Source organism: Neomonachus schauinslandi, chromosome 3, assembly GCF_002201575.2.
Source record: "Neomonachus schauinslandi chromosome 3, ASM220157v2, whole genome shotgun sequence".
Taxonomy (NCBI): Eukaryota; Metazoa; Chordata; class Mammalia; order Carnivora; family Phocidae; genus Neomonachus; species Neomonachus schauinslandi.
Genome location: NC_058405.1, coordinates 180,265,071 through 180,292,997, shown reverse-complemented (window position 1 = coordinate 180,292,997; position 27,927 = coordinate 180,265,071). Strand labels below are relative to the sequence as shown.

General features: G+C 35.2%; 1 protein-coding gene across 1 annotated transcript in view; it reads right to left on the bottom strand.

Annotated features, from left to right (window-relative positions):
• Positions 1 to 4,415: 4,415 nt before the first annotated feature.
• Positions 4,416 to 27,927, bottom strand: part of NYAP2 (neuronal tyrosine-phosphorylated phosphoinositide-3-kinase adaptor 2) — a 248,640-nt gene continuing 225,128 nt past the window's right edge. Inside the window, exon 6 of the mRNA XM_021682950.2 lies at positions 4,416 to 4,643. Within this exon, the coding sequence (XP_021538625.2) occupies positions 4,416 to 4,643 (228 nt within the window). The remainder of the gene's footprint in view (positions 4,644 to 27,927) is intronic.

The following is a 27,927-nucleotide window of genomic DNA, read 5'->3' as shown; positions in this document are numbered from 1 at the left end:
TCAGGATTTTTTTTTTTTCAGGTTACACACATTTTGCTACAATGTAATTGACCCAAATATCAAAGGGTTTTAAATCAATCCAAACAACAAGCCACAATGTTCAAGTCCAACATGGCAAACGTGTTATCCTTTTACCTTGTTACATAGACAGCAGTACATATGCTATGTGTACATATAGAGTCTTATACATAAACATATTTTATACTTAGACATTAACTTTAATATGTTTTAGTATTTTATTTTGACTGTACACTTGATCTGGAAAAAAAGAGAGAATACCATATATAAACACATAAGAGATGTCAAACACGTGATATTGTATAACTGCTTAGAAATAATTGGCTTTGTTTTGAAATTTTAATGATTGCATAATTAAGCTCCTTGAAGGCAGGGACCATACCTTTTTGAATATTTAATTCCAATGCTTCACAGAATTTTGAAAAACAACTAATAGATAAGTTTCTCAACAATGAACTGTTAATAATAAATTAATAAATCGTCCACATTTTACAATTAGCTATCTATTCTCCCATTGAGGGAAGATGTAGTGAGTTAATCTTAAATATTATAGGTACTGTTTTTCTTCAGTTCCATTTAAACTGGGGGCACAATGAAGTAGGATTTGTTATTCTATTGTACTTCTATTCCTTTGAAAGGGTAAACTGTCTCTCATCTCAGATTACCTACTGCTTAAATCACAGAAATTTTTTTTTTTTAATTTCATAGGTAGCCATAACTAGCTTACAAGCTCTTTTCTATTTTAGGGAAGTGAATCACTTTAACATATAAGTGATTAAAATTGCATTGTTAATGTGCATTGTTCTGATGTCTTACTTAGTTAGTTAAAACATTAACCTGAAAGTGTTTAGTTTTATTGACATGATTCCTAAATTTGCTCAAAGAGTCAAATCAAATTATATGTGGGCATGAGGCCTAAGCCAGAGTGTAGTAAGAAAAATGTTTCTCTATTCTCTAGAAGCATTCAAGAAAACGATTTGGAACCTCCATGTCTGAAGTCCCATTGTCATGATTTTGAAAAGGGAAGTTGTATCTCCTTGTATCCAGACAATTTCCATATATTGGAATGTGTATATTCTTTAAAATTACAAAGGTGAACCTCTTAATGTTTTGTTTTGCTTCACTTTCCCAAATATTTTGTCTGGGTGATCATTAACCTTCACTTACACAAATTGATCACTCACTCCAGACATGCTCCCACGGCATGAATACGGGGAAAGGGACAGCAGTGTTCACATGAAGACCTACCGTAACAGCTCAGAAGGTCCTGGCTTCTGGCACTGAACAGAAATGCAGGATCTCCCTCCCATCCATTCTAAAGAAATTTGTCTCTTGTGTGCTAAGAAGTTTTTCCCGTAGAAAAGCATCTTGCTGACAGCCAATAAAATTCTGTTTCTGTAAAAGCTGTCAGGAAAAGACCATTTCTCATACGTATGGGCTCTTCCCACCTGATAACCATGCCATGATACCATTTGTTCTTTGGCAGTGATAAAAAATATGGGCTTTATCTTTCCAGAGTGTTCTGTCAACGGAATGTTTTATCATCCGACCAAATTCACAACTGACGTGTCCTGATTGACTGCCCCCAGAGAATAAGCTGATTTTTCTCCTCTATCCTAATGACCTTTTCTCCATATAAAGAAACACAACACAAAAAGAAAATGAATGATAGAATGGAACTCACCACGTGGGTGAAGCTGCAACAAACAGTGGGTCAGGCACCCAAGAATCGTTATTGAGTCAAACATCAGTGAAGCTGCTTTCCCAGATCTTTCAATGACTCCCCATTGAAAGGAAGATTTGGAGAAATTAAACAGAAATGGTTGCCTAAGGTCAGATTTTCAAACAAGCTGCCTTCTCAGAAAATAACTCGCTTGAAAAAAAGAGTGCATGAAACCTGGCAGCAACATGAGTTTGGCAGAACAAATGGGAATGACTGAATCCAACACAAGTCATTTCAGTGCCTCTGTTTCCTTCTTGACAAGTGGCCAGCATTAAAAAATATCTTCTGCCTCATTCAGAGAGATATGGGAAAAGATTGGCATCTGAAAAACACACTTAGATATGTTACTGAAATATAAATTTCAAAGGAATTATCCAATCATTACCATACCGAGCCTGAATATACATATACATACACCCAGATCATCATAAAGATGCTGAGAATTGATGTCTTCTACCCGACTGACTGACTCGAGTATATGTAGTCATAAGAAGTTAAATCAGGGTAACATCCTGGGTCCTAAGCACGTTCTATTTCCATTCTGATTTTATCTTAATACATCTTCATCACTCTTAGATTGGTACTCCATTGATTGTTGGGTTTGAAACATAATCTCTAACCAGTGAAATATGGCAGTAGGATTTACTTAAGCTACTTAAGATCTCTCCATGATTTCCTGTACTTGTGATCCTTCTTCTTCTCCTTCTTCTTCTTCTTCTCCTTCTTCTTCTCCTTCTCCTTCTCCTTCTCCTTCTCCTTCTTCTTCTCCTTCTCCTTCTTCTTCTCCTTCTTCTTCTTCTTCTCCTTCTTCTTCTTCTTCTTCTCCTTCTTCTTCTTCTTCTTCTTCTTTTTAACCACCTCAGTTACACAAGCAAAACCTAAAACCTCAGTAAACGTTTTATGTATACAGTTCTCCTGCTGAATACTCATTCACGCAAAAACAACAGATACACATGCTCCCACTTACCCTTTTTCCTTATTCTTTCAGAATTCTAATTGGACATCAAAATATACATTGATTATAAAAGATTAAAAAATTATTTTATAACATTTCAAAGGCTTGAAAGGAACTATTACTGATAAAGCATCACTAGGTTTTTAGCAATAGAGATTACAAAAATCCCCTCACTCCTTTATATTTGGTTTTATCGAGCAGCACTATACTATTGCTGTCAAAACCCTTACAAGGAAAACCACTATGACAATAACTTCAAACACATACCTTTTCTCTCAGAAATATAATACTAAATTGATTGTTAAAGAAGAATCACATACTGTCAATTTTAGGAAGCATAAATAGTAATTTAAATATACAAAATATATGAGATAGTTTCCTTTTTATCCATCCGTGGCAATATTTATATGTAACTAACAAGTTATTCTTAAAAGATATATAGGAATTTGTTTAACTTAAACTTTACCACCACATAAAATCGAAGCCACCCCATCCATCCCCTAGCCCCTGCATTTCCTGTTTCTCCCTTGAAACAAAATAAAATAAACAAGTGGTCATAATTCTTTGGTCATGGTGTCAGAATCAGTAAGAATGGATGTGATGGTCCTGCACAGAAGACCCAAAAATGTGGTGATAACTAGTTTGAAAAACTTAAGAAATTCTAATTCATTAATGGACCTAAATTTTGCAAAAGATTGGCGTTTAGTGTACTAAAATATGTAAACGTATCTGTCTGAATATTTATTTCTCATTTTTTAGGGGAAACAAACATACACGTGAAAAGTTACTTAAAAATAGTGATGGCAGTGGTTTTAAAGCCACTGGTACTACTTTCTTGAAAGCAGTCGTGCTATTTAGCTTTCGATTCCTTGTTCCTTCCATTGTCACAGTGAACCCTGGTCTCCTCCAATCAGATCCATGATACAAGGACACATGTCCTGAAAGTCATTTCTGAAGGAAATGTTTTCTGCTGGGATATCCAAATATATCCTAATAACTTTCTCTGGAGTCTGACTAACCATTGCTTAGTATAAACAAGACAATATTGAAGAGAAATTCTTATAAAGCCAATGTAGCAAAAATATTGGTGTTGATGTAATGTGGACATCCAAATTATGCATCACATTTGTATTCATTTCCCGTCAAACCCTTAAAAACTTACAAAGCAACAGATGTTCTTAACGAATATGATACTTGACTTCTACATTACTAGCACCAGGTCATATATTATGTGATTGAACATGATTTACAGCTGTGAGCTCTCATACAGAAGTCAAATGTGGACAGAAAAAAAAAATAACATCTTAAATGCAAAAATTAATAATAAAAGGCATCAAGGGATTACATATAAAAGAGATAACAAACCAGTTAATACCGAAATTATATCATCTAGTAAAACTCTTGATATTTCTGTAATTTATATACGTATAATGTGTATTATTTCAGGTGTCACCCATAAACTAGTAAAATATTTACATCTTAATATCTTTTGGATTCAAAATAATCCGGGATAAGTAAGTGTCTTAATTGCAAAGATACAATTAATATACATTTTATCAAGAACTTGCCATGAGTAGGCACAGCTTCCCATGGGCTTTCCAGGGAAGCATTGGCATTCCATTCCGACAGAGAAGATATGTAACAGTTACTTATCACATGACTGCGTTGACCTCCCTCTTCGTGTAAAGTGATGTGGAGCTCCCGCCGTCCTGTGCACAGTTATATGGCAGTATCCCAGAACACCGTTTGCTGCTTAGAATAGGGTGGAGGGCTGTACTTCTTTGCCCCTGTGTTCTTCTTCCAGCTGGGCAGGATAGGCATGCTATCCTGTTTGCAAAGCCCCTTTTCCGTTTTCTGTCTAGCTTTTATTTCCTTGCACAAGCAACGCTTTTTCTCAATCATCTCAAGCATTGTATGGTCTCCATGAAACCACGGCATGCATGCCACCTAGCAAAAAAGAAAGAGTGAATACAGAAGCAAAAAATGGAATGAAAGCAATTTCTTTTTTTTTTTTTTTTTGCACCGTGCTAGTAGTTGTTTCGAAAAATGTCAGCTGTTTATCTTTGTAATTCTTACAAAGCGAAATTAAAGTATGGGAACTATAAATAAATTTTGTACTTAGGTAAACTTTGTGACATATTCAAACAATTATTTGGGCAACAATATTTTTCCAATATGTTTCAGGAGCTCACAATATGGAAACAACTCTTTCTTTTTTTAAAGCAATTTGCCTAGTATTTACCTATTACTTTTACGTTAACTCCATTGTCTTATAGGTCCCAATGTATCTAAGTTCAATTACCGGAACTACTTTTCAGGAGATCTCAGATGAATGTGATCAGTTTTGAAGAATTTAAAGACCATTTTTGTTCTTGAAATAAAACTTGGGTTTGTTTATAAAAAGCATATGAATTAAGGCTTTTCATAATTCTTCTACCAAAATGACTTTGCATGCATCTAATGCTTGGAATTTAAGTGTTTAAATAATTTTTTGCAAAGAAATTCTTCTATATTTTTTGATACTTCAGCAAATTAAGTTAGAATCACTAGCTTCTGCCATCATACTGACCCAGGCCCCAATTAATTCCAGCATTTTAGAAAAACAGATTCATCAGGTCAATTATGTATCAGGAGATGATTCAGAGCTGATTATATACTGAAGTATATTTCTGGACAGATGAACACTGATCCCAGGTATATGTGATCATGTCCCCTAGTAACTGTTCTTTAGAAGAGAACTATAGAGTTGAGTCTCACACAAGGACAGCAATGTGATTGGGCCATGAACCCAGCATGAGGAAGCTTCCATTTAATTGTCTAAGCAAATCTACTCGACTTTAAGGGTTAAATAGCTCATTTGGAGTCTCTGAATTAGATGTTACAATTTTAGTATAAAAATCAGAGCAAATACTTAAATAACGTTTACTCTATACCAGATCCCATTCTAAGTACTTTGCATAGTTTATTAAACTCACAACGATGATGCTCTGAAATAAGTACTATTTATTAATGCAAAATGATGAGTTAAATGAGATTTAGAGAGATTTGGTAACTTGCTTAAGCTTACAGAGCCAGCAAATGGCAGAGTCGGGATTGGATCCCGACAATCATTTCTAACACTGTGCTTTTAACAATTATTCTGTACTGACTTTCAGTGTATATGTAGATGTGGAAAGGATTGAGAAGATAAATTAGTACAACACCCTCAATATATAGATGAGGAAGCTAAAACTTCAAGAAATTACATATGTTGCCCAAAGCCAGGCAAGTAAGTTTCTGGACTTGAACAAAGAACAATCGACATTCTCATGATTCCTAACCCTTTATGGAGGGGGTCTAGAGCTAGAAGACAAGAATTCAAAACCTGGATGTGTCAAATTTCTCCCAGTCACTGCACTTCTTGGTTTCTTTATCTGAATAACTGAATTGGTAATATCTCAATTTCAGTAGTTGGTGTAAGGATTAAATTGGATGATGAAAGTGAAGTCATTTTTCAAAACGCTAAACCACTGCCCAGCTATTATTATTGTAATACTGACAAATACCTAGGAGTTTTCAATACCTGCTCTCTGTCACACATGTGCAAAGAGCTCTGTATATGTTACATTAAATCCTCCCAGCCACCCTGAAAGCTTGGATGTATCTATATGGGGCAAGTAGGAAAGCAGTCTCAGAAAGCTTAAGAAACTAGATCAAGGTCACAGCTTACTACATGTAATACAGACCTCTATCAAACTCAGATCTGTCTGACTCCGAAGTGAATATTCTTTCTACTACATCTCCTGATTATTATCTAGAAATTATAGTAATAGTTATTGTCATAGATGCTACCATTTCCAGACAGTACTCAAGAAATCCAAATATATTTATGGCTTTATGAGAGAATAAATAGTGTGTATTAAATAAATCCAAATCAGTATTTTGGACTTGGAGTCCAGAAGATGGCACTCTTAGATTAATATTTTGTATGTGCCTAACTTGATATAAAGTTCCTTGAGAAAAATGAGCTGTGTTTTATGGCCACCAGTGTTTGGTTTTTAAATGAAATTCTAGATATTTGTTAAATTATTCAAAAAACCAATAGGCTTTTGTCCCAACAGAACATCGCCAAAGTGGCTCAGAAATTTTTCAAAAGATTTCTAATATTTTATAACTCGATAATCCATGCAATAAAAATACAGTAAGTCTATTTTGGTGGAAATACAAGCAAAATTTATTGAGTGACTATAAACTCTTAAAATGGATTTATAACATAGAATTCCCAGAGGGCAGGCCCCAAATTTTATCCACCAGCAGCCCCAACATGCAGAACAGAGTCATTAAGCTCTCGATATAAGTTTTATGAATGAATAGACGCCACCATCATTGAACAGTTTTTGTTAACTCTTAAGCTCACCAGATCATTTTCTTTTAGTAAAATCTCACTGGATTTTACACATTCCAGCAAAATTGCAAAACCTCCAACCTTCTTTCAGGTAAGATATGTACAGCATCACTTTGATATTTGCATTGTATTTACTTTTCCACACAAATCTTTTATCATTTGTTACTTAATTTTCTTTACTATTTAAGAGTGAGAATCAGCACATGTCACTGCAAAATAATAATTCTCCTAGATTGCTCTAACAACAGTATCTCCAATATATTTCATAATACTCATTACATTTCTGGTATGTAAAACTGCATTACTATAAGTGTGTATTTTCTGACAATTAGAAGTTTGTACTATATAAATGTGTCAATTTAAGAATAATCCATTCTTTAAAAAAATCTAAAAAATAAAAGTTTAAGAATAAAGAGTTATAAAGTATGATTTCCATATTCTTGACATTTTTATTTTAAAATAATTAAATATCCACTTGATTGATATAATGGTTTAAATATTAATAGAAGAAAATCAACCTCTTTTTTTCAGAATGCTTATAATATTAAACTATTTCGGTGGTCAATACAAATTCTGTGAGAAAGCGTTAGTCAATACATGAATGATGGCTAGATAGTCTAAGAGAATTTAAATACAGGTTATTAGAAAATAGCCAATTCAAAAATTTTTAAATTTCAATATTTTAATAAATCTGTTGAAGAGTGCTATAGAGTCATCTCATATTAAGCTATTATTGAACTTTTTTTCTCATTTAAGAAACCCAAGAAAGTTATTACTATATTAAGATGAGATAAATCCTTTTTGAAAGTGATTCATTTTTGGGGAAGACAAATCTACTTCCCATGTTTACTTTTATATAGCATGTGTTTTTCTTTTTTTTTTTAAGATTTTATTTATTCATGAGAGACAGAGAGAGAGAGAGGCAGAGGGAGAAGCAGGCTCCCAAGGAGCAGGGAGCCCGATGCAGAACTTGATCCCAGGACTCTGGGATCATGACCTGAGCCGAAGGCAGATCCTTAACTATCTGAGCCACCCAGGCGCCCTAGCATGTGTTTTTCAATATTTCTATCTGGAAGGTGCATGCTCTCTTTAATTCCCAGAATTAAACTCCAACATTACCCACTATGGCCATTTACATGGCAGAATCTCTCCCCCTAAAACAAGTCTAAAAATAACATTTCACTCTGACAGTAAGATGCTTCAATTTATTACTTTGTACATAACAAATAAGATATTAAGCAATTATATGACGTGTGTTAAGAATACTACCCATGAAATATTTCATGACTTTGCTGCGTTTTTGTTTTGTTTTGTTTTATCACCAAATTCTTCAAAGCTTTTGAAAATTTAGCTATAAAATTCCATTTCACCTCACCCCAGAGTTAAAAGAACTCTGGGATTTGATTTACAACAAGCATGCATTGGGAGACAATTGTAAGACAATTGTTCAATTGATATGAATACAGTTACATCTATTGGACAAGATTTTCATATTAACATGATTCAGCAGAGGTAATATTCTTTGCTAAAAGTTGATGAGGATAAAATCAAGTGAAGCTCTTCCTTAAGGTAAAACACAAATCCCCCATCCCTTATGTGCAGGCTCCACATAGTGACATCTTTCCAGAGAGTACAGTATAGAAAGGGGGAGGAGAGTAACTTAAAAGTGAATAGCCTGGCAAACACTACCTACACACACCAAGTGATGGACAGTGATTAAGCGATGTTGATCATACGGACCCTGGATACGATATTATGAGAAAGGCACACTGCCTCTGTTCCTCCTCCCCATACCCATAATATCAAACTAACCATGAGAAAAACACCAGACAAACCCAAATTGAGAAATACTCTACAAAATACCAGTGCAGAAATACTCAAAACTGTCAAGATCATCCAAAATACAAGGAAATTCTGAGAAACTATCACAGTCTAGTGAAGGCAAATGAGACATGATAACTGAAATTAACTAATGTGGTATCCTGGAAGGGATCCTGAAACTAAGAAAATCCAAATAATGAATAGGCTTTAAAAATACTCTTTCAATATTGATTCATTGGTTGTGACAAATACAGTATGACAGTGTAAGATACTAACAAAAGGGGAAACTTGCTGTGGGGTATATAGGAACCCTCTGTGCCTTCTTTGCAGCCTCTCTGTAAATTTAAAACTATTCTAAAGTTCAAAAAATATATTTTCAAAAATCACCTGAAGAGACTACATTCTTTCCAAATGCTAATCGTAACTTATCTTTCACTCTTTAGATGGAAGCAACATGGTATAATGGAAAGAGTTCAGGACTTGATTGGGATCCTCATTGTTACGTGACACTGAAAAGTTATGTATGTCTTTGAACTTGTATGCACTTCCACTATACATTGTATATATATTGGTACATAATTCATATACACATAGTATATACATTTGCATATGCTTCATATATATTTATGTATATTGTATATACTTTATGTATACATTACGTGTATTGCTACATATGTCATACTTTACATGGTTGTAGGAGGCAGTGAACTAAATAATGCTGGCAATTGGATTGAGAAACTGTAAAGTGCCAGACACTGTTAATGGTCTTAATTACTAATCCTTTAATACATGAAGAATAACATAAATGTCAAGGAGTCTTTAACTTACCTCAATCATTACTTTCTCTAGGAAATAAACTAAGTACTTCCCTATATTGAGTATATTTTATCCAAAGAACAAAGGAATGATAATACTGTTCAGTAAGACATCTCCATACATTTTTTTTAAATATTCAATTGCCAAAATATGTAAACCATAAAGAGATAAAAATACTCTAAAATAAGCACTTCAACACTAGCATTTCAACACTAAAAATGACACCAGAATGAAGTTTATACAAGCAGGCATATCTCTATCCATTTGATTTTTGTACCTCATGAGTTAGCATGTAAAAAATATAATAATTTACCAAAGACTTAGGGGACAAAGCAATGTCGAACAGGTGCCTTGTTGGCCTCAGAATTAAATTCAACTATTGTGAATAAGATTTAATTTCTTAAACAATAGACCTAATACCAATATTAATTTTCAGATGCTCCCGGGCAGGGGTGGGGGTGAGAATCTGTTCCAGGCTGTTCTCTCTGTGACAATTTCTCCACCCCTATAACCCACATTATGAGAAATCATTTCCAATGTGGTGAATATAAGATTTAATCTGGCTGAAAAAGAAATAAAAGTCACCAAATTTCTTTGAATTTTCTCTTTACCCTGCAGAAAATTTCTCCAGGAGAGCATGGATAGCATTAGTGGGGCAACAGGGAAGGGGAGGCATGAAGGCTGGCTGATGAGATTCGAGAAAGGAACGCTAAGTCTTCCGTTATTATGGGGGATAGCGAGTCCGCTACATCTGTGCAGTCCTCATCCTTAGGTGTCATGAGGGCGGCCAGAGGTGTTAGTGAAACTAACATTGAAACTCTTCTTCCTCTCACATGGAGTGGGCAAAGAGATTGGTACTTTAGTAACAAAACATACATAAAAAATAACATGTAAGTAACTGTGGCCTTTTTATGTAGATCATCAGGATAATGGACAGGAATTGGCAAAACACAACCCACTTCCCAAATACAGCCTACTGCCTGTTTTTGTACAGCCCATGAGCAAGAATTTTTGTTTCACATTTTTAAGTTGTTGGAAAAAAAAAAAAAAACAAAAGGAGAATATTTTGTGATACATAAAATTATATGAAATTCAAATGTCAGTGTATACAAAGTTTTAACTGGCACACAGACATGGCTATTTGTGGACGTATTGTCTATGGCTGCTTTTAGGTTATAGAGTTACATAGTTGGGACAGAGATCACACATCGCACAAAGCCTAAAATATTTACTGTCTGCCGCCTTATAGAGAAAGTGTGATAATCTGCTATGTAAGTGGCCAATTAAGCCTTGAATTATGTATATTTTGGAACTGTCTAATAGAAGACCAAAAGGGATAATATTAATATTGATGCTATAAAAGGATCTATAAAACAAGTCAAGAGCATTGATTCATATGTGCTCACATATTTTTCATATCAAGTTTGGCCCATTAGATTTGAAATCAGCTCTGACAATTAGTTTAAAGGAAATATTTGAGAATGTCAACTACACATTTTACAATTTCATCATCAGAAGGAATAAAAAGAATGTTGGAATTAAATAAAGTGGATTATCTGGTGTAAATTCTCTAGGTAAGAGACTTAATATAAGGTCAGCCCCTTGTTTTAATAACCTTGAAGTAGTCATCTGTGATGTCTTATTGTAGGAATTTGACTTCAATATAAAAGTTGTTTTGAGAACTTTAAAAAAAAATTATTCTAGTGAATTATATTTGTTTTCTTCTTCTCCAAATATATTTTGGGAAGAAGATTTCAGCTTTACATAGTTCAGGCAACAATATAGGTCCTCAATAAACCTTCTGAAAGTGACATAACATAGAGATGGAAGGGTTATAATTACCTTCACTTGTTAGCAAATTCACTAATAAAGTTGCTTTATTTCTTATCAAATAACAAGTGATCAAATCCATGTTACTTGATCCTTACACAGAAAACAAACAAACAAAAAACTTGTCTTTTTCTTTTTTTAAGATGATTTATTTATTTACTTATTTATTTATTTGAGAAAGAGAGAGAGATCGAGAGTGAGCATGATCTAGGAAGCAGACTCCCCACTGAGTGTGAAGCCTGAGGTGGGGATTTACCCCAAGGCCCTAAGATCAGGACCTGAGTCGAAATCAAGAGCCAGACCCTTAACCGACTGAGCCACCCAGGCGCCCCCCTGTCTTTTTTCCTTGAATGAGTAAATTTTGCTCCATGTATCTATTATAAAAATAGTTGATATTTTTAAAGCATACAGAAGTGACCCAACATCATAATATTTTCTATGCTCAGTGTTTGAAAGGTACAGTCAAATAATCCATATGGCATTATAATTACTTATAAACACCATTTGTTCAACTTCCAAAAGTATAAATTCTAGGTCGGGAAGATGATTCTACACTAATTGATTTTTTTCCTTTTTTTTTTTTTTTTATGAAGGCCAAAGTGAAGCTATTTGAACAGATAATACAAACGTGCAATACCAAAAAAACCCCAAAGTATGCAGTACCAAAAAAAAAATAGGTAAAGTAAGTGTACAATACAAAAAAACAGGTAAGTGTGCAATACCAATAAAAGATATAATATGTGTGCCATATCAAACAATGGAGAATCTAAATATGCAATACAGAACATAATATAAGGTGAAATACCAAAAAAGTGGGCATTTCTCAATTTCATGGGCCTGGATTTGATCCCAAGACTTTCAATCTCATTTTGGTAGTGTTGCCCAAGTTAGTTATTTTGTTTTCTTGCCTGAGTTATTATGGGAATTAAATATTCCTCATGTTATATTTTAATGCTATTATTTGAAACAATAGCAACTTTGGTATATATTTAGCTTTTTTGATAGTTTTTTTTTTTTAAGATTTTTTATTTATATGACAGAGAGACACAGCAGGAGAGGGAACACAAGCAGGGGGAGCGGGAGAGGGAGAAGCAGGCTTCCCGCGGAGCAGGGAGCCCGATGCGGGGCTCGATCCCAGGACCCTGGGACCATGACCTGAGCCGAAGGCAGACGCGTAACGACTGAGCCACCCAGGTGCCCCTTTTTGATAGTTTTTTGCCTGTATTTTTTTTCCATCTTTAATTCTGATTTATTGATTGGGTGCTTCTTAAATTATTCCCTTGTACTCCTCTCTCATTCATCAACAACATTGACTCAGAACCTATGCTTTATGAAGGAATTATTACACAAGTTAACAACTGAGGCATGTACTGGAACTGTAGACTTTACTTCACATGCCTAAATTCCACTTTAAAATATAAATATATTGATAAAATGAGAGCAACATCTTGATTTCAGAGCTGCTTTTGAATGCAACATCATGGGCATACATTAACCACACCTTCTTTTTCTAGATCTAAAGATCCCTCTTCATGTATAAATTCTGATCAACTACTAGGCATATGAGAAACATCACATGTTGGTATTTCAAGCCATAGAAGCTATTTGTTTTTACATATTTGTGCTTGCTTACATGATCAATTATATAAAACTCACTAATCAAAAAGATATAAAAATTGTAACTTAAGACAATTACATGGCTTTATGGTGACTAACATAATAAAATAAAATAAGTAAAGACAAAATAGAGCTTTAATGTTAATGTTGATTGCTCATTTTCTCTGCCTGAAAAATGAGGACAACAACCAACTCTTCAGTTTTATAGTGATGTCCTTTAATCACGACCAAGTCACAGGTCACATCCAAGGACAGAGGTTGATTTTAACTACCGTGAGACACAGTGACAAGTATAACTGATCCCAAGCTCCTCTAATACACTGTGCATCTTTCTCAAATAATAACAATTCTATTTTTGTGTGCGTTTGATTTCCTGTTTTCTTAAGAGACAGTATAAGACAGATGAAATGGATAACATGACCTGGTTTTACCACTTATTTGTTGTGAGATGTGGGATAAGTCACCGAACCTTCCTGAGGCCTTGTTTATCTGGGAAACGAAAATAATAAGACCTCAGGTATGTTGGAAGGAATGCAGGTGACATAGCATCTATTACAAAGTGGGCACAAAAATATAAGCTCCTGGGGCGCCTGGTGGCTCAGTCAGTTAAGTGTCCAACTCTTGATTTCGGCTCAGGTCGTGATCTCAGGCTCGTGGGATCTAGCCTGCGTTGGGCTCCATGCTCAGCACGGAGTCTGCTTCTCTCCATCTCTCTGCCCCTCCCCCCCCGCTATCTCTCTCTCTCTCTCTCAAATAAATAAATAAATAAATAAATCTTTAAAATTTATATATCTACAAGCTCCTCTACCCCCAGGAGACTGTGAGCTCCTTGAAGACAGGAGCTCTGTCGTTAATCCTCATGTCCTTCGCCGTCAATACAATGGAAGTATGTATTAAGTGCTCATGCGATGCATGAATTAACAAACAGGTGACTGGAAGGGTAATGCTCTCTGAGTGCTTTCAGGAAAGGCGCTTTGGAAATTTTTGACTTAATAAATGATTTTATTTCACTTTGGTTCAGTTGAATTCAGCAATATCCTGAGTGTACAAGATCAAAAAAATTATTCCCCACTATTTTTGAACCTCAGGAGGCATTCGGACCTCAAACTCAGCCCTCAATTCCGGGTGAGCCGTGCCCTGGATGCTCTATAGTTGAGAGCATCTCTCTCAGACTCTGGGGTCTTTGAATCCTTGGGTCCTCAAGGATTCATATCCTTTGAATTGTGGGACCTCAGAATCCTTGAGCCTTTGGCTCAGGTTAAGTGATACACCTATGGTCCCTAAACCTTGGCATGCCCTTACCATCTCTTGGGAGCTTGTTAAAATGAACATTCTTAGTCACTATCCCCAGAGATTCTGCCTCTAGGTTCTGGTAAAGTGGGTCTCAGGCAACTGCATTCAAATGGTCCAAAAAGCATTTAATTCTCCTTCAGAAATGTTTCTCAAATCTGTCATCTACGTTTACATCTCCAGTGTCATGCTCTTCATTCGGCTCCTGGACTCTAATGCAGCACTTATAATCCACCAGCCACACTCTGCCCAAGTGCTGTGAAGCCCCCATAAAACCATAGTACTCAATGGCTCCCCATTTCCTGCAGAAAGCAGTTCATGCTCCAGATCCATCACAAGTGAACTTCAACATGGTCTTTTCTGGCTAATTATTTTTCCCCACTGTTCACTTCATACTCCTGTCATACCAGGTTATCATAACTCACTCAACACCACAAGCACATTACTTGCTTCCATTCTTTAAATCAAGCTATTTTCTTATTCTGGAACTTACGTTACAGTCTTAGACACTTTTTTCAAGACATGATAATAAAAAGAAATTATTCATTATGTATACCTTTTACTTTGCCGTTGTATTATAATTGCTCACATTTGGTTGGGTTTCATTTTTTAAATGCTGTAAGTAATATCTCAATACTTTATGACTTTTTCCTTCAGGAATCCACTCACACGGTAACACAAGTCAAGGGTCTGAACATTTTAAGGCTTTTGATGTAGATATAGCTTATTTGTCTTCCAGAAAAGTTAAACCATTTTCTGTTCCCATAAGCAGTGTGGGATTCATATCGTGTTAGCACTGGTTATGTTACCAACAGACACAAGCAAGCAAACAAACAAAAAATACTGTAAATGGTATGTATCTACAAGAACCCTTTGATTTCTACATTTACTTGTATTAATAGTGAGTTGAATGGGCTTGAATATTTCCAAAATGTTTAATAACAGAACAATTGATTTAGCCTGAGTTTATTCTTTTTTTCTCCCTAATGAGGTGGTAGTTTTACTTACTAATTTATACTTTTTAAATAAATTTGGGGAATTTATGTTTTATTTATCATAATAATTTCCAATGTTTGGCACTTTATAGTCATTTATGTTATTACAGACAGATGTTCCTAATTTTTACATAGTCAAATCAATTGTTTTTTTTTTTCAAAATGCCTCCATTTTTTATTCTTTGAAGTCTCTGCCTTTTCAATAATCAATAAATATATTTATATTTTTCAAGGCTTGCAAACTCTTTAATTCATCCTTTACTATTTTGTTTGTACTTTTCCTTGTCACTGAAAATATGTTGCTTAGAAAGGGTAAATATATTTAATATGAAAAATGAAACAGAAAGTAAAACACTGAAAGGACAGATTTTACTTCTTAATCCTCCATGAGATAAGAATCTACTTTTATTTATTTCAAATATTTCATCAGCTGTTAAAGCACTATTTGTTAATCATCATGGTTGAGTCACATTTCAAATTTTAGAAGTAATTCTGTACTATAATCTCATTTTATGAGGTGATAGCTGGTGTGACATTGTTTGAATTATATGTATCAGTTCTACTTTAATGAAAATAATGTCCAAGTGAAAAAACTGTGCTTCCCATCTTGAAATTGCTCTGATGGAACCATTATCTTCTTGAACCATAAATCTATATGCATATTCACATACACACCTAATCAGTCCTTTGCATAAAAAAAAAATACTGTTTCATTTTCCAGCTTCAGATGATGCATATTTTGGACAAATGTCGTCTTCCAGGTTGCAATTTATTGTAACAGTCTTCTTAAGTGTTTCACTTAGGAAAATATTTAACAATTATGTCTTAAAAAATCATTATAGTTCATCAAAAGAAAATAAAAATGTTTTGAAGACTGTTTAGAAGTCTATCATTAAGCAAATACACATGCACACATAATACATACTCATACATTTCAGATATATTCATGAACATATGTAAGCATATATATAAAAATATGTACCATACATTAGTGTACATTTGTATTTGAATATATTTGTGTATATGTGTATATGTCATACATCTATGATTAAATTATCGAAAATTTCTAGAGAGCTCCTGCTTATCACGTTGTTCAAAAAATACAATTCTGAAAGTTTTGCTAAAGGAATATAAGTGTCAGTAATATTACCGAGGAAAAAAATAATGGTCTGCAGCTAATAAAATCTCATATCGAGATTATTGATTGATCTCAAGGAATATCAAAATATTCTTGAATGCTTTTACAAAGGTTCTAAAATAAGTGAGGGAGTTATATTCACCTTCGATCAAGTGACTTTGCGATGAAGGACTGTCACAGTCTAAGGAACACCAATAATGCAATAAGCAGCAACTGTGATTTATTGTGCATAAACCATGTTCCAGGCACTCTGTAGGCACTTAGCATATATGAATTCCTTTAAAGCTGAATAATTCTATAAGCATGTCTTATTGCTATTTTTTAAATGATGAATTGAGGCTTGAAGAGGTTAAGTAGTAGCTACAGCATCATATTCCTAATAGAAGGCAGAACTGGAATTGGAATTCAAGACTTAAAATACAACAAATGTTAAGGTTTATGCTCTTATCATTATACTAGATTATCATACAGCTAATTATGATTAATGTGGCCCAAACTGGACACCACACACACACACACACACACACACACAGATTCATTATGGTACTTTCACTTCATATAGTTAATGACTTTGGGAAGTGTGTTGGATTAAATAAAGGTGGTAAAGCTTGTTGCTGAAAGATGAAAAGATTGGAGGATTTATAAACTACCAAAACTTTAGTGGAGAGGGGAAACTGTGACTTTATTATTTGTAATATTTGCCATTACATCACCACCACCTTCTCATCATTGTTATTAAAATTATGGGCACAATAAAAAGTTTCCTCTCAGTGGGCAAGGCAGCATGTGAACACTCACCTGCTTCATTTCACTCTAGCTGTACAATAACCCTGTGATCACCATTTTCTGGATGAGAAAATCAAGTTCAGAAGAGGTTAAAGATCACTTAGCAGCTGCTGGAGAGAGATTCCATACTGGGTGTGAAAGGAAATTAACAATAGAGCGGAACACCTCAATCTCCCTCCCTGGGTCAGACCCTCTATCTACAGTGCAGGTTCCTTGCATCTAACCCACAAGAATACACTCAGAAAGGCTTGTAATATTTTCACTTGTTTGTCTTGAACATCCCAGGGTTCGACTGCAAAGGTATTTCTTCTCTGCTCTTCACTTTACCTCCCTTTTGGCTTCCTTCTTGAAGACGCAACTACTAAAACGTTTAATGGATGGGGAGTCCTGATAAGAGATGTGTCCAAGTGGTGAATAATAGCAATTTCGATAACAAGAAGAATGATGATACCTTTCTTGCTATAGAAAAATAGCTCTATCTCATCTCACTTCCAAATGGCTCACTCACTGGTAGTACTTCCGTATAATTGTATACTGAGCATGCATTACCTGCTCTGGATACTACGCCACAGAAGTCCCTCCCTCTGAAGATATTTTTCTTTTTATTTCATCAACCACAACTGAAGTTCATTTCAATAAACAACTTTTTCCTCACTTCCATGGCGGCAAACGATGTAGTCATCCGTCCACACATACTTATGCTTCTCCAAGTATTTTCACAAGTATGGTGAGATATGGTGTCTCCTGACTGAGTTGCACAAATGTTAGCTGATTAGTGAGTTGCATGAGGAGAAAAAATAAAAAGGAAAGTAAAAAAAAAAAGTAAAAAGCTGCATAAAGGAAAAAGGCCAGGCATGTTTTTTATACCACCATGAAAGAAGATGCTAATTGCATCAAACCATCATTTCACAAATTCTTTGTTGTAGCAGAATTTTAGAGAACAAAATTTCACCATCAAGAAAAGTAAAGGTTCTAAACATTGTAAATGCATCACATTTTCATATTACAGTATGACAACTAAATGCAAAAAGCAAGTTGTCAAAATTGGGTGTTAACTTTGTATCTCTTCTGAAGAAATACAAAATGCAAATTGTCAATTGTATGTGATTTAGCACATGTTCTCTGGTGAAAGACTTGTCAAACATACAGTGGAAACCCATCTATCCAAAGATGCACCATCCAATTGTGAGTGACAAGGTATCTGCATCTTTACACGTGTATACAGAGCATATCTACACATGTAATAAGTGGATTCTTCTGTGCAAGGATACAGAAAAATGCAACGACTAAGAAATAATGATAATATTACATGAGAAAGAATTGATTTGTCATTTAATTCTCAAATGTCTGAAATTGCCTTAGTGTTGCTGTTTTAAAATGTGTAGAAAGTGGTGAAGAACACCTAATATAAGCATAAATGATATATGATGTGATATATCATATCATACATCAAAATGCAAGATGAGGCTTTTCAGAGAAAAGCTGATTTATGTCACATATAAAAATATTATGTCTACGTCCATAGACAGGCCCATGTATATTCTTAAAAAATATATAATATGATACAATATAATATAATGATAATTAATAACATGGTTATAATGTTAGATAATATAAAATTAATGTCAATCATAAAATAATACATAAATATTGTATGATATTTAAAATAATATAAAATATTAAATAAAAATATATATTATTCTTGATTTGGCTTTTTACCACTTTATAATTATAAAACTCTTTGCCCTTGGAAAGTAAAAAGGCTATAGAAAAATTTTGATACATTTTCTCCAATTAAAAAGACACAACATATTTCTCAGCAATTAAACCTAATAATGACTACAGATATAATTTCAGCTGTTAATTGATTAAGCTAATTGTTTGTAATAAAGGAAAAAAAAACCCTCTGAGCAGGTTTCAGAATTAATTTATGTTTTTAAATGAGCAAGAAGTTTATAAGTAGAATGCCTTAAAGAGACATTCCCTTAAGGAGCAAACAGTATTACAAGATAAAATTCAATTACAAGAAGTATATTGATGTTTTTCACTAAGTTTATTCTCTTAATCGCTTAAATTAGCATTAATTTAATTTCAAGTTTAATTTCATTACAAAATATTGGCTTTTAATAGTGCATATGGACTTGACCACAGATAAATTAGGGAGAGTCACATCTCAGTAAACATTTGTTTTCTCTAGCAAAAGAGAGGAAGGTTCATAGGCAAGCAGAATATGCTAATCTTCAAGGAACAGACCTTAATAATAATCACTGGAATAGCTAACAATCATTCTTAGTTCTTATAACTTTGAAGGAAGCTAGGTAAGTACATAAAATATATGTTTTTCTCCACCAGAACGCATTGCTCAAGATGAGCATAACTTTCTTAGAAAGGAGAAACACACTTGCGATCACAAGTAATTCTGAAGCCAGCTTTGCTGTTTACTAACTATGGGCCAGTCTTGGCCTCAGGTTCCTGCTTCTTTCCTGCTTCCTGGGGTTTACTCACTGCCCAAGAAGACGTCCTTCAGAGCAGCTACAAAGGCAACAAGGGGGCTCAGCTGACTGCTGTCTGGGAGAGGGATGCCCTGTGTAAGATGTGCTGGGCAAAGAAATAAACAAGGGTTTCCATTCAAGTCTCAGACTGAATGTCTTGAAATCTAATTATCAGATGAAAGGCTCTTATTTGCTGGTAACACATTTCTCACGAGGGCAATTTGATGCAGTCGGCTAAAGTTTGAAAACTGGAAGGAATTGTTTATTAAATGGTAATTAAAGTTTTCACCATTGAGAAATGCCGGCTAGTTTAAAAACGTCTTTTCTAAATCAATACTTAACAAAACGTCCAGTGTTGTGACACAAACATACACTCTTTCTTCCTGAGAGTGACTGGAGGTATTACCTGGAAATGACTCTGCCCCCCCCCACCCCTCCCAGCACCCACCTTTCAGAGAATTGTGTATGAACCATAGTATCATTCTCTTCGATACATAAGGACAGCTTAAGTTCAAAAGTGGAATCAGGGAGAAGGAGAAGCAGGTTTCCCGCTGAGCAGGGAGGCCAATGTGGGGCTCGATCCCAGGACTCCGGGATCATGACCTGAGCCGAAGGTAGATGCTTAACGACTGAGCCGCCCAGGTGCCTAGGAATTGCTTTTATCATGCCCTTTATCTGCCTTGAAGCGTCGAAGGGCTCCTGTTGTCAGAACGTTGTGTCTACATAAGTTAGGTTGCTATTGAAACATGTGGACCTTATGGTCACATCTGTTTTCATGATCTCATTGCTTACAACTCCTTCCTAAGAAGTCAAATCAAAAGATGATTTCTCTCAACCAAGACTGTTAGATGTCCAAAGATGTGGCATGCCTATTACTTTTGAAAACTGGAGGAATCCTTTTCGACATTCTGATCTAAGAGCCTGAAGAAGCAACCAACACAGCTTCAGAAATCCATATTTCATAACAGCTGAAATGACAAGCTTTCTTCCACCCCAGGTTAGATGTGCAAACCACTCAGAAATAAAATATGAGAGGGGGAAAAATGAAAATCAGAAAGACAAGAGGGAAGCAGGAGGAGATGGGTGTTTTATAATAGTTTGTAGCTGCCAAAGGTTCAAATTGAATTGAGGTGGCCTAAAAACCATACTACTACTTTCATTTCTTCCTTCCCATTTCAACTGCTCTGCCTATGGTTCTCCACACTTGCTGACATAAAAATAATTATAAATGCATTGGTCACCTTCTAGTATAATAACCATATGTTACTCACCAAAGACCTTAGAATTTCTCATGGGTGTAGGCAGGACCACAGTAGCTAATAATAAAGAGCCTATATCTTTTAGTAATTTTATTTTTCTTGGAATACCTTCCTCAAGACCAAAATTTGGTGGACTTTTTTTTTCCTATTCATATCAAATAAATGGTTTTCTAAGTTGGTTCAGAAAGGAGAGTTCTGAAGCTCAAGACCACACCTGCTGTGAATGGATGGTGTGCCTCCTTCAATAAGTGTTCAAAGAACAATGAGGAATAGAGGATGCTTCTCTGCAGTACTAATGGCAGTTGAGTTGCTAAAAATGGTATGAACAACCACTAACACACATTAAGCACAGTTAAGGTGCCAAGTGCTTTATATATGCTCGATTTACTCCTTGGATCAGCCTTATTGTAAGGTAGCTATCAGATGCCCATTTTACAGATGAATAACTGAGGCTCTCACTGAGCAAATAAGTGGCTGGAAATAGAGTCTGAATTCAAGTGAACTAACTCCACATCCCCTTTTAAGTCTTACACCATGTGGCTCTGTTCTTGGAGTAGTTGTGTAACTACAGTACAATTATAAACATTTTAGGTTACATATCTATCACTGTTCCTGGAAAATAGAATGTGACCAATAAGCGTTAACTTTCTTTCTCTTACTATTTCACAGATTAAGTACCTGAGGCATTACACTGCTGTCCAAAGATACACCACCAGGCAACACAATAGCCAAATCTAACTCAATGCCCCATGGCTTCTCTCAGAATTCAATGACCGCTCAGTGATTCCTAAGACTTTAGACACTTCAGGGATCAATCTGCCTTTGTACCATGGCTATTACCATAATTGATGCATTTATATCTACAGTAATTATTGGAGACCTATATATACTCCCTTGTAGTTACAAAGGACCTTGTGACTGAATTCTGTGTGTCTCTCTCCAGACAGGTACAGATCTTTCATACGTGATCTCACTTTCCCCATCCCTCACCTGTCAACTGGAGGCAGCAGATTCAGCAGAAAGGACAGATGTTCTCAGAAATGACAGAGCCACTCTTGGGGAGAAGCCCAGCTTTGTCCAAAAATCAGGAATAGTCATCAGTCAGGAACATCCATATTGGATTTGTTTGATAGAGAAATTTTTTTTTTTTTTTTAAGAAAAAATACTAAAATTTTGGGCTATGTCTGTTTTGGAGCTCAGCTACTCATCTAATCCACAATCACATATGTAAAAAAGCACACAAAGCGTATTGCTATTGCTATTGGACACCTTGTATTCTATCTAATCTTTTCATATGGCTATAGCCAGGTCTAGGTTGCAATGACTCAGAATGATATTTTCCAATAATTTACATCTTATTAAAAAAAAGATTTCTATGGATGGAGACATATCTAATTATGGAAATGACATGCAATATAACGATGAGATGACCTTTTAACATACTTTTCTTTTTATGAATGTGTAGGTTCAGAATTACAAAACAAACCCTAGTCTTTTAAGAGCCAACAGTCCATTTTCAGTTTTCAGGGAATAAATCTGCATTGGAGGGAACATTGGGGAAGTGATAAACTGCCTCAGCTTTTTATTTTTAAAAATAGGAATGCTAGTCTCTATGATAATCTGATTATGTGGGGTCAATGAAGTATAGCCTATCCTTATAATAAAGTTATATAAGTAAAAGATAAATCTCTGTAATTTAAAGATTTATGTTCAAAAATTCCTTGAATTAAAAAAAATATATCTTGAGAAAATTGAGCCGTAGAACTCTAGAAAAATATAATTTATTGTCAGCCGAATAATTCAGGGAGAAGTGCCATATTTGGCATTGGTGGTAAGACAGGGTCTATGAGTGAACAGTGACCCCTTGCCAGTGTAAGAAAACCCCAGAATCAACCCACACTCCTGTACTCTATTAGTACTATCTTCTAAGGCAGGGCCTTTCGAAACGAGAGCGTTTTCCATACTTTTAAATCTGAGCAACGTTTTAATCTCTGCCAAAGATGTCTTTGGCTAATGAGGGAGAGAGTTATTTTGTCAAACTTCATAACAAATTTTAGAGGCTTCCATTGACCTTTGGACTGGAGGCCCTGGAGCTCATGAGAGGTTATACTGCTGAAGCTAAATGCTCACTCATGACTTACAAGACAAGGGAAAATGCTAAGAGGTAAACTGGACACTGCAGTCTGTCAAATACAATGCTAGCTACTCTGTAGATCACCTCATCTCACATCTCCATTTATATTCACTGAAATAGCTGTGAATATCTCTCTGTGCTACAGGTGAGGAAATGGAGGTTGCCGAGCTGGGTGGTGAAGGATAGAAAGTTTTAAGCCAGGGCTGAATGATTCCATACCAACTTTCTACATGCCAAGGCATTCTTGAGAGTTAGAAGAAAAGGCCAATGATAAAATTGATTTGAAAAAAAAAAAATAGAACCATTAGAAACCCCAATCTGAAAGCAAAAATGGATCATCAATGTATTTGCAATATATAAATATTGTTGTAAGTTATGTTAGTCAATGGAATTACTTAATTTGATATAATTATCATATGCCTTAATGGACATTGTAGACAAAATTCTAAAAAAATACCCAGGTACTCACAACATCATATATATAATATTTAATGCACAACCTCTCACTTACTAGTTAGCTTTTACTTCTATGGTCATGATTTCAAATTATACGGTATTACTAACATTTTCTTTTCTGCTTTTTCTTTTGCTGAAATAAGTACTTGCTTTTTTAAGACATTCCTCTAAAATGAGAACATGCCTCCAAAAACAATTGTAATGGTGTCCATCCTTGTAGGCTACATTTTTCCCTGAACACAACTTGCCAAGTTTCTCACACAATATATTTAATATCTTTCTCTTAGCTGGGACAGAAATAAAATAATTTATTCATTGTCCTTTGAGGACTGAGCAATGATAACAAAACCAACGATGTTGTCAAATCTATTTTATCATAAATTACCATTATCCTATACTCTTTAGACCTATAATTACAGCTCATCTTAATTACTACCATTTTTCAGATAAGGCATCTGAGTCAGAGAGGTTAAATAATTTGTCCGTGGAATTCAGCAAGGGGATAATTTGAGCTAAGATTAAACCCAGAGATAGTGTACATCTGCACATTTATATCCAATCATACCATGTTCATGAGCAAAGCATTTCATAAATAAGTTTATTCTGGGAGGGACTCCTCTGGGTCCCCCACGCTTATATTTCATATCTATCATGCAATTCAAAAATATATAGTATTCTGGAAAGAAACAAATGGTCTTTATTTTTATTTGTACTCATTTAACAAAATGCTACAAATTAGATGAAAGGTTGCCTTCTGCCCATGAAACTTTAGAAAAAGGTCTGAAAGAACTTGACCTTTGAATATGGAAACCATTAATTTGTTCCAAGTTTTGAGAAGAGCAGTGGAAACTCTTTCACCACTAGTAAACAATGACTGATGAAAATCATTAATGTAACCTATGCGGGTTGTGAAAAAAATACATCTTGCCAAATGATATGAGAAGGTAGTCATGGATAATCATTCATCTTGTGATAGAAAATAGTGCCACATCATTTTTCTCTTGTTAGCACAGAAGACTGGCGTTGTGCCCCTCACTTCGCTAAACACGATCTACTCTAAAATCAGCATGTTATTACAAATATAACTTCCAGATTATATCCCCATTCCAGTTCTCTGAATCCTGATGACCCCTGTGCCCTTGGCAAACATCAACAAATCTTCAGGACACCCCCACTGGGACCAAATAGAATCTCTAGTTCTCTCTCCACGTATCACTCCCAGGAGAACCTGCAAAGAGATCAGACTCAGGATATGAGATGTAACATGCTCCATTTCTCAATTGACTAATGGCAAATATAGAGAGCTTCATGGTCTCAAATAGCAAAAGGAGGAAAATCAGCAAAGCAATGGCAAGTCAGGGGTTATGGTCATAGGACTATGATTCTGGACTGAGGGGAGGTTTCCATCCCACACCCTACGCTGATTCACTTTGCACACCTGTAGTTAATCCAAGAATCATTATCACACCATAACTCACTGATGCCCATTGCACACTCACCAGAACTAGCCCCAAGGGGAAAATGTGAACACAAATATTTTTTACCGAGTATTCCAAGCACACTAACCTTCCCCATTCGCCACCAGAGGTTCTAGATAAAGGATTAATTAATAATCTCTGACTGTTTTCATGTTAAGTTCACAAAACATTTCATATGCAAACACCAGAAAATATAGCCCTTCTTAACCGGTCACGTCAGGATGCTTTTTAAGCTTCCAAATCCATACAACCTAATATATATTCAAAGCCTCAAACTCTGCAAGTTACGATCTCTTGAAGGCATCCGTGTCCTCATCAAAGTCTTGCTAGGAGAAACGGAAGGTTTTCATTTATTTTTGCATCTTCTCTCTACCCAGAAGCATTCAGAGCACAAAGCCAAGACCCAAGTCAGGAAAATTAAGACCCTGAGCTTTGTGGTTTCACCTAACTTCCTCAGCCTTAAATAGGTCCTTTGCTCACCACACAGCAAATCTGTGAGCTTCAGTTCAGTTCAGCAACGGAGCACCTGCTTTGTCATTATGCCCAAGATTAAGGGGAAACAGAGGACTATCCGTAGGGAGTACAGAGATGGCTGAAGATCTCTTTGGCATTTCAGCCTCCCTGCCAAGGAAGAATGGATGGGATGTGTCCCCAACTGTTCTTGTTTCGCCACGTTCATGTCTCAAAGAAGACTGAGATTTTTGACTACACTCTGTGTCTAATAACTGCTCATCAGTACACCAATTCTATTACCAAAAAGGTTGCACGACCATAGCATAAGATGGTAATTTGATTCACAAGTGTCTGTATCTCCTATCACTGCCTGGAAAAAATCTAGTCTGCCATTGATTCATAGTGATAATCCAAGGATGGTGTGTATTTTTCTAAAGAAATTGTTATAAGCTGTCCAAATAAATTTTATGAAAATTGACTTTAATCCAGATCTCTGCCATTCCAAAACATATAAAAAATGTGAATTACTATTTGAGCTTGTAAAATGATTGCCAAAACCCTACAGTAAGATTTTTAGAGAAAATACTGAAATCCTTTTCTGAGGAAGAGAGAAACTAAGTCAATAGCACCCCTTTGTGGCAATAGAGGGGTATGCAAATGATAATTAAGACCATTATTTTATAAGGGTCTTTACAATTTTTTTCCTATAAAATTGTATTTATAAAGGCCTAAAGACTCATCTATGGATCCTTTCCCTTGCCTTTAGGCAGAGCCACCCTAGTATCGTCTCACTGATTTGGGAAGCTGCTATGGTTTTAAAGGTCTCCAAAGGGAAGATTTCATGACCTCTCCCGGTAAAACATTCCAGGATTTTACTCTCAGGTCTCATAAAAATACTTTATACAACAGCGTCCACCCATTTCCTCTAGTTAAACCTGCCTCTTGGGTTGGGCTGAGAAACAGATGGTTTCTATCCTTTATTCCTTGGCGGCTGTGTACATCGTTAAGGCTATGGACAGGGAATCATAGCAAGAGGAACGCATCGTGGTTTATCTATACATCCTTCCAAGGTAGGGACTACAAATACCAGGTCCACTGTTCAGAGAAGAGGGTGTGTGTTTAGGGGCCAGAATGTGCCAAGCAAAGCTCTTCATCTGAAGAGGGTTTCAGATGAACCCAACCTGACTCTTCAGAGGACGTGCTCAAACTGGTTTTAAACAAGAGAGTTTTGAACAAGAGTACCTACTAAGTTAACCTTTTTATACTTTGCACATCATCTGATGATGGGATAGAACTGCAATTTTTCATGTTGCTTTCTTTCAATCTTTCTTTTTTTTTCTCTTTAATGTCTAGCATAATTCTACATTTTCCATTACTGAACGGAAGGCTACTTTACATTTTCCTCATTTAAATATTAATTTAAATATTAATGAGATTTTTAAATGTTATTCACTTTAGCCCTTCGCCATGATTTTCAACGTCTGCCCAGTACATTCTGGATACCTGTTTTCATAGGGTTGACATGAGAGGACTGTGTTGCTTTTTTCTGTTTTTTTTTCTTTTCAGTTTTCCCCACAGATTACTATTTTGTTAGTGTTGCTACTTTGGGAATAAAGAATGTAGGTTTCTATTTATATCTCCAGATAAGCTCTATTTTGATAATCCAGTCAGTGTAGAGACTAGCTTTGCCTCGTATTTTTCCACAGCAGTGAGTTTTTAAAGGATGAATTAAACATAATGATATCTTGTTTGTGGTAGGTAAAGACGGAGGTAAGATGCAGACATTTAATTGGGGTCCTTTAATTTTAAAACAACACAGTATAATAAATGCCAAATTCACATTCCACAATGGCTTTTTATCTTTTCTCTAAAAAGGAAAAAGACAGATTCATGGAAAGTAGTAATTAACACCTATCCCATAAGTGCATGTACTATGTTTTATGCTTACAGGTAGATCATACATACTGTAAAAGAACAACCCACTGTTCTTGCCTAAAACCTCATTATGGATTAAATATGGGCCATATGCTCATTTCATACTTGTCTTTAATCTTACTCTACAATGTTTGTAGTTAAGGTGTATTCAATATTTTAATCTAAAATTAGCAAACAAAAAATGTCTGTAGTTAAGGTGTATTCAATCTATTTTAATCTAAAATTAGCAAACAAAAAAGGTGGGGCATCCGTGTGGACACAATGCCTTTTTTGTTGTTGTTGTTTTTCTTTATTCATTCATCTTTAAGCATTGCCCAGCATGCAACTCGGTACTATCAAAAGATTTC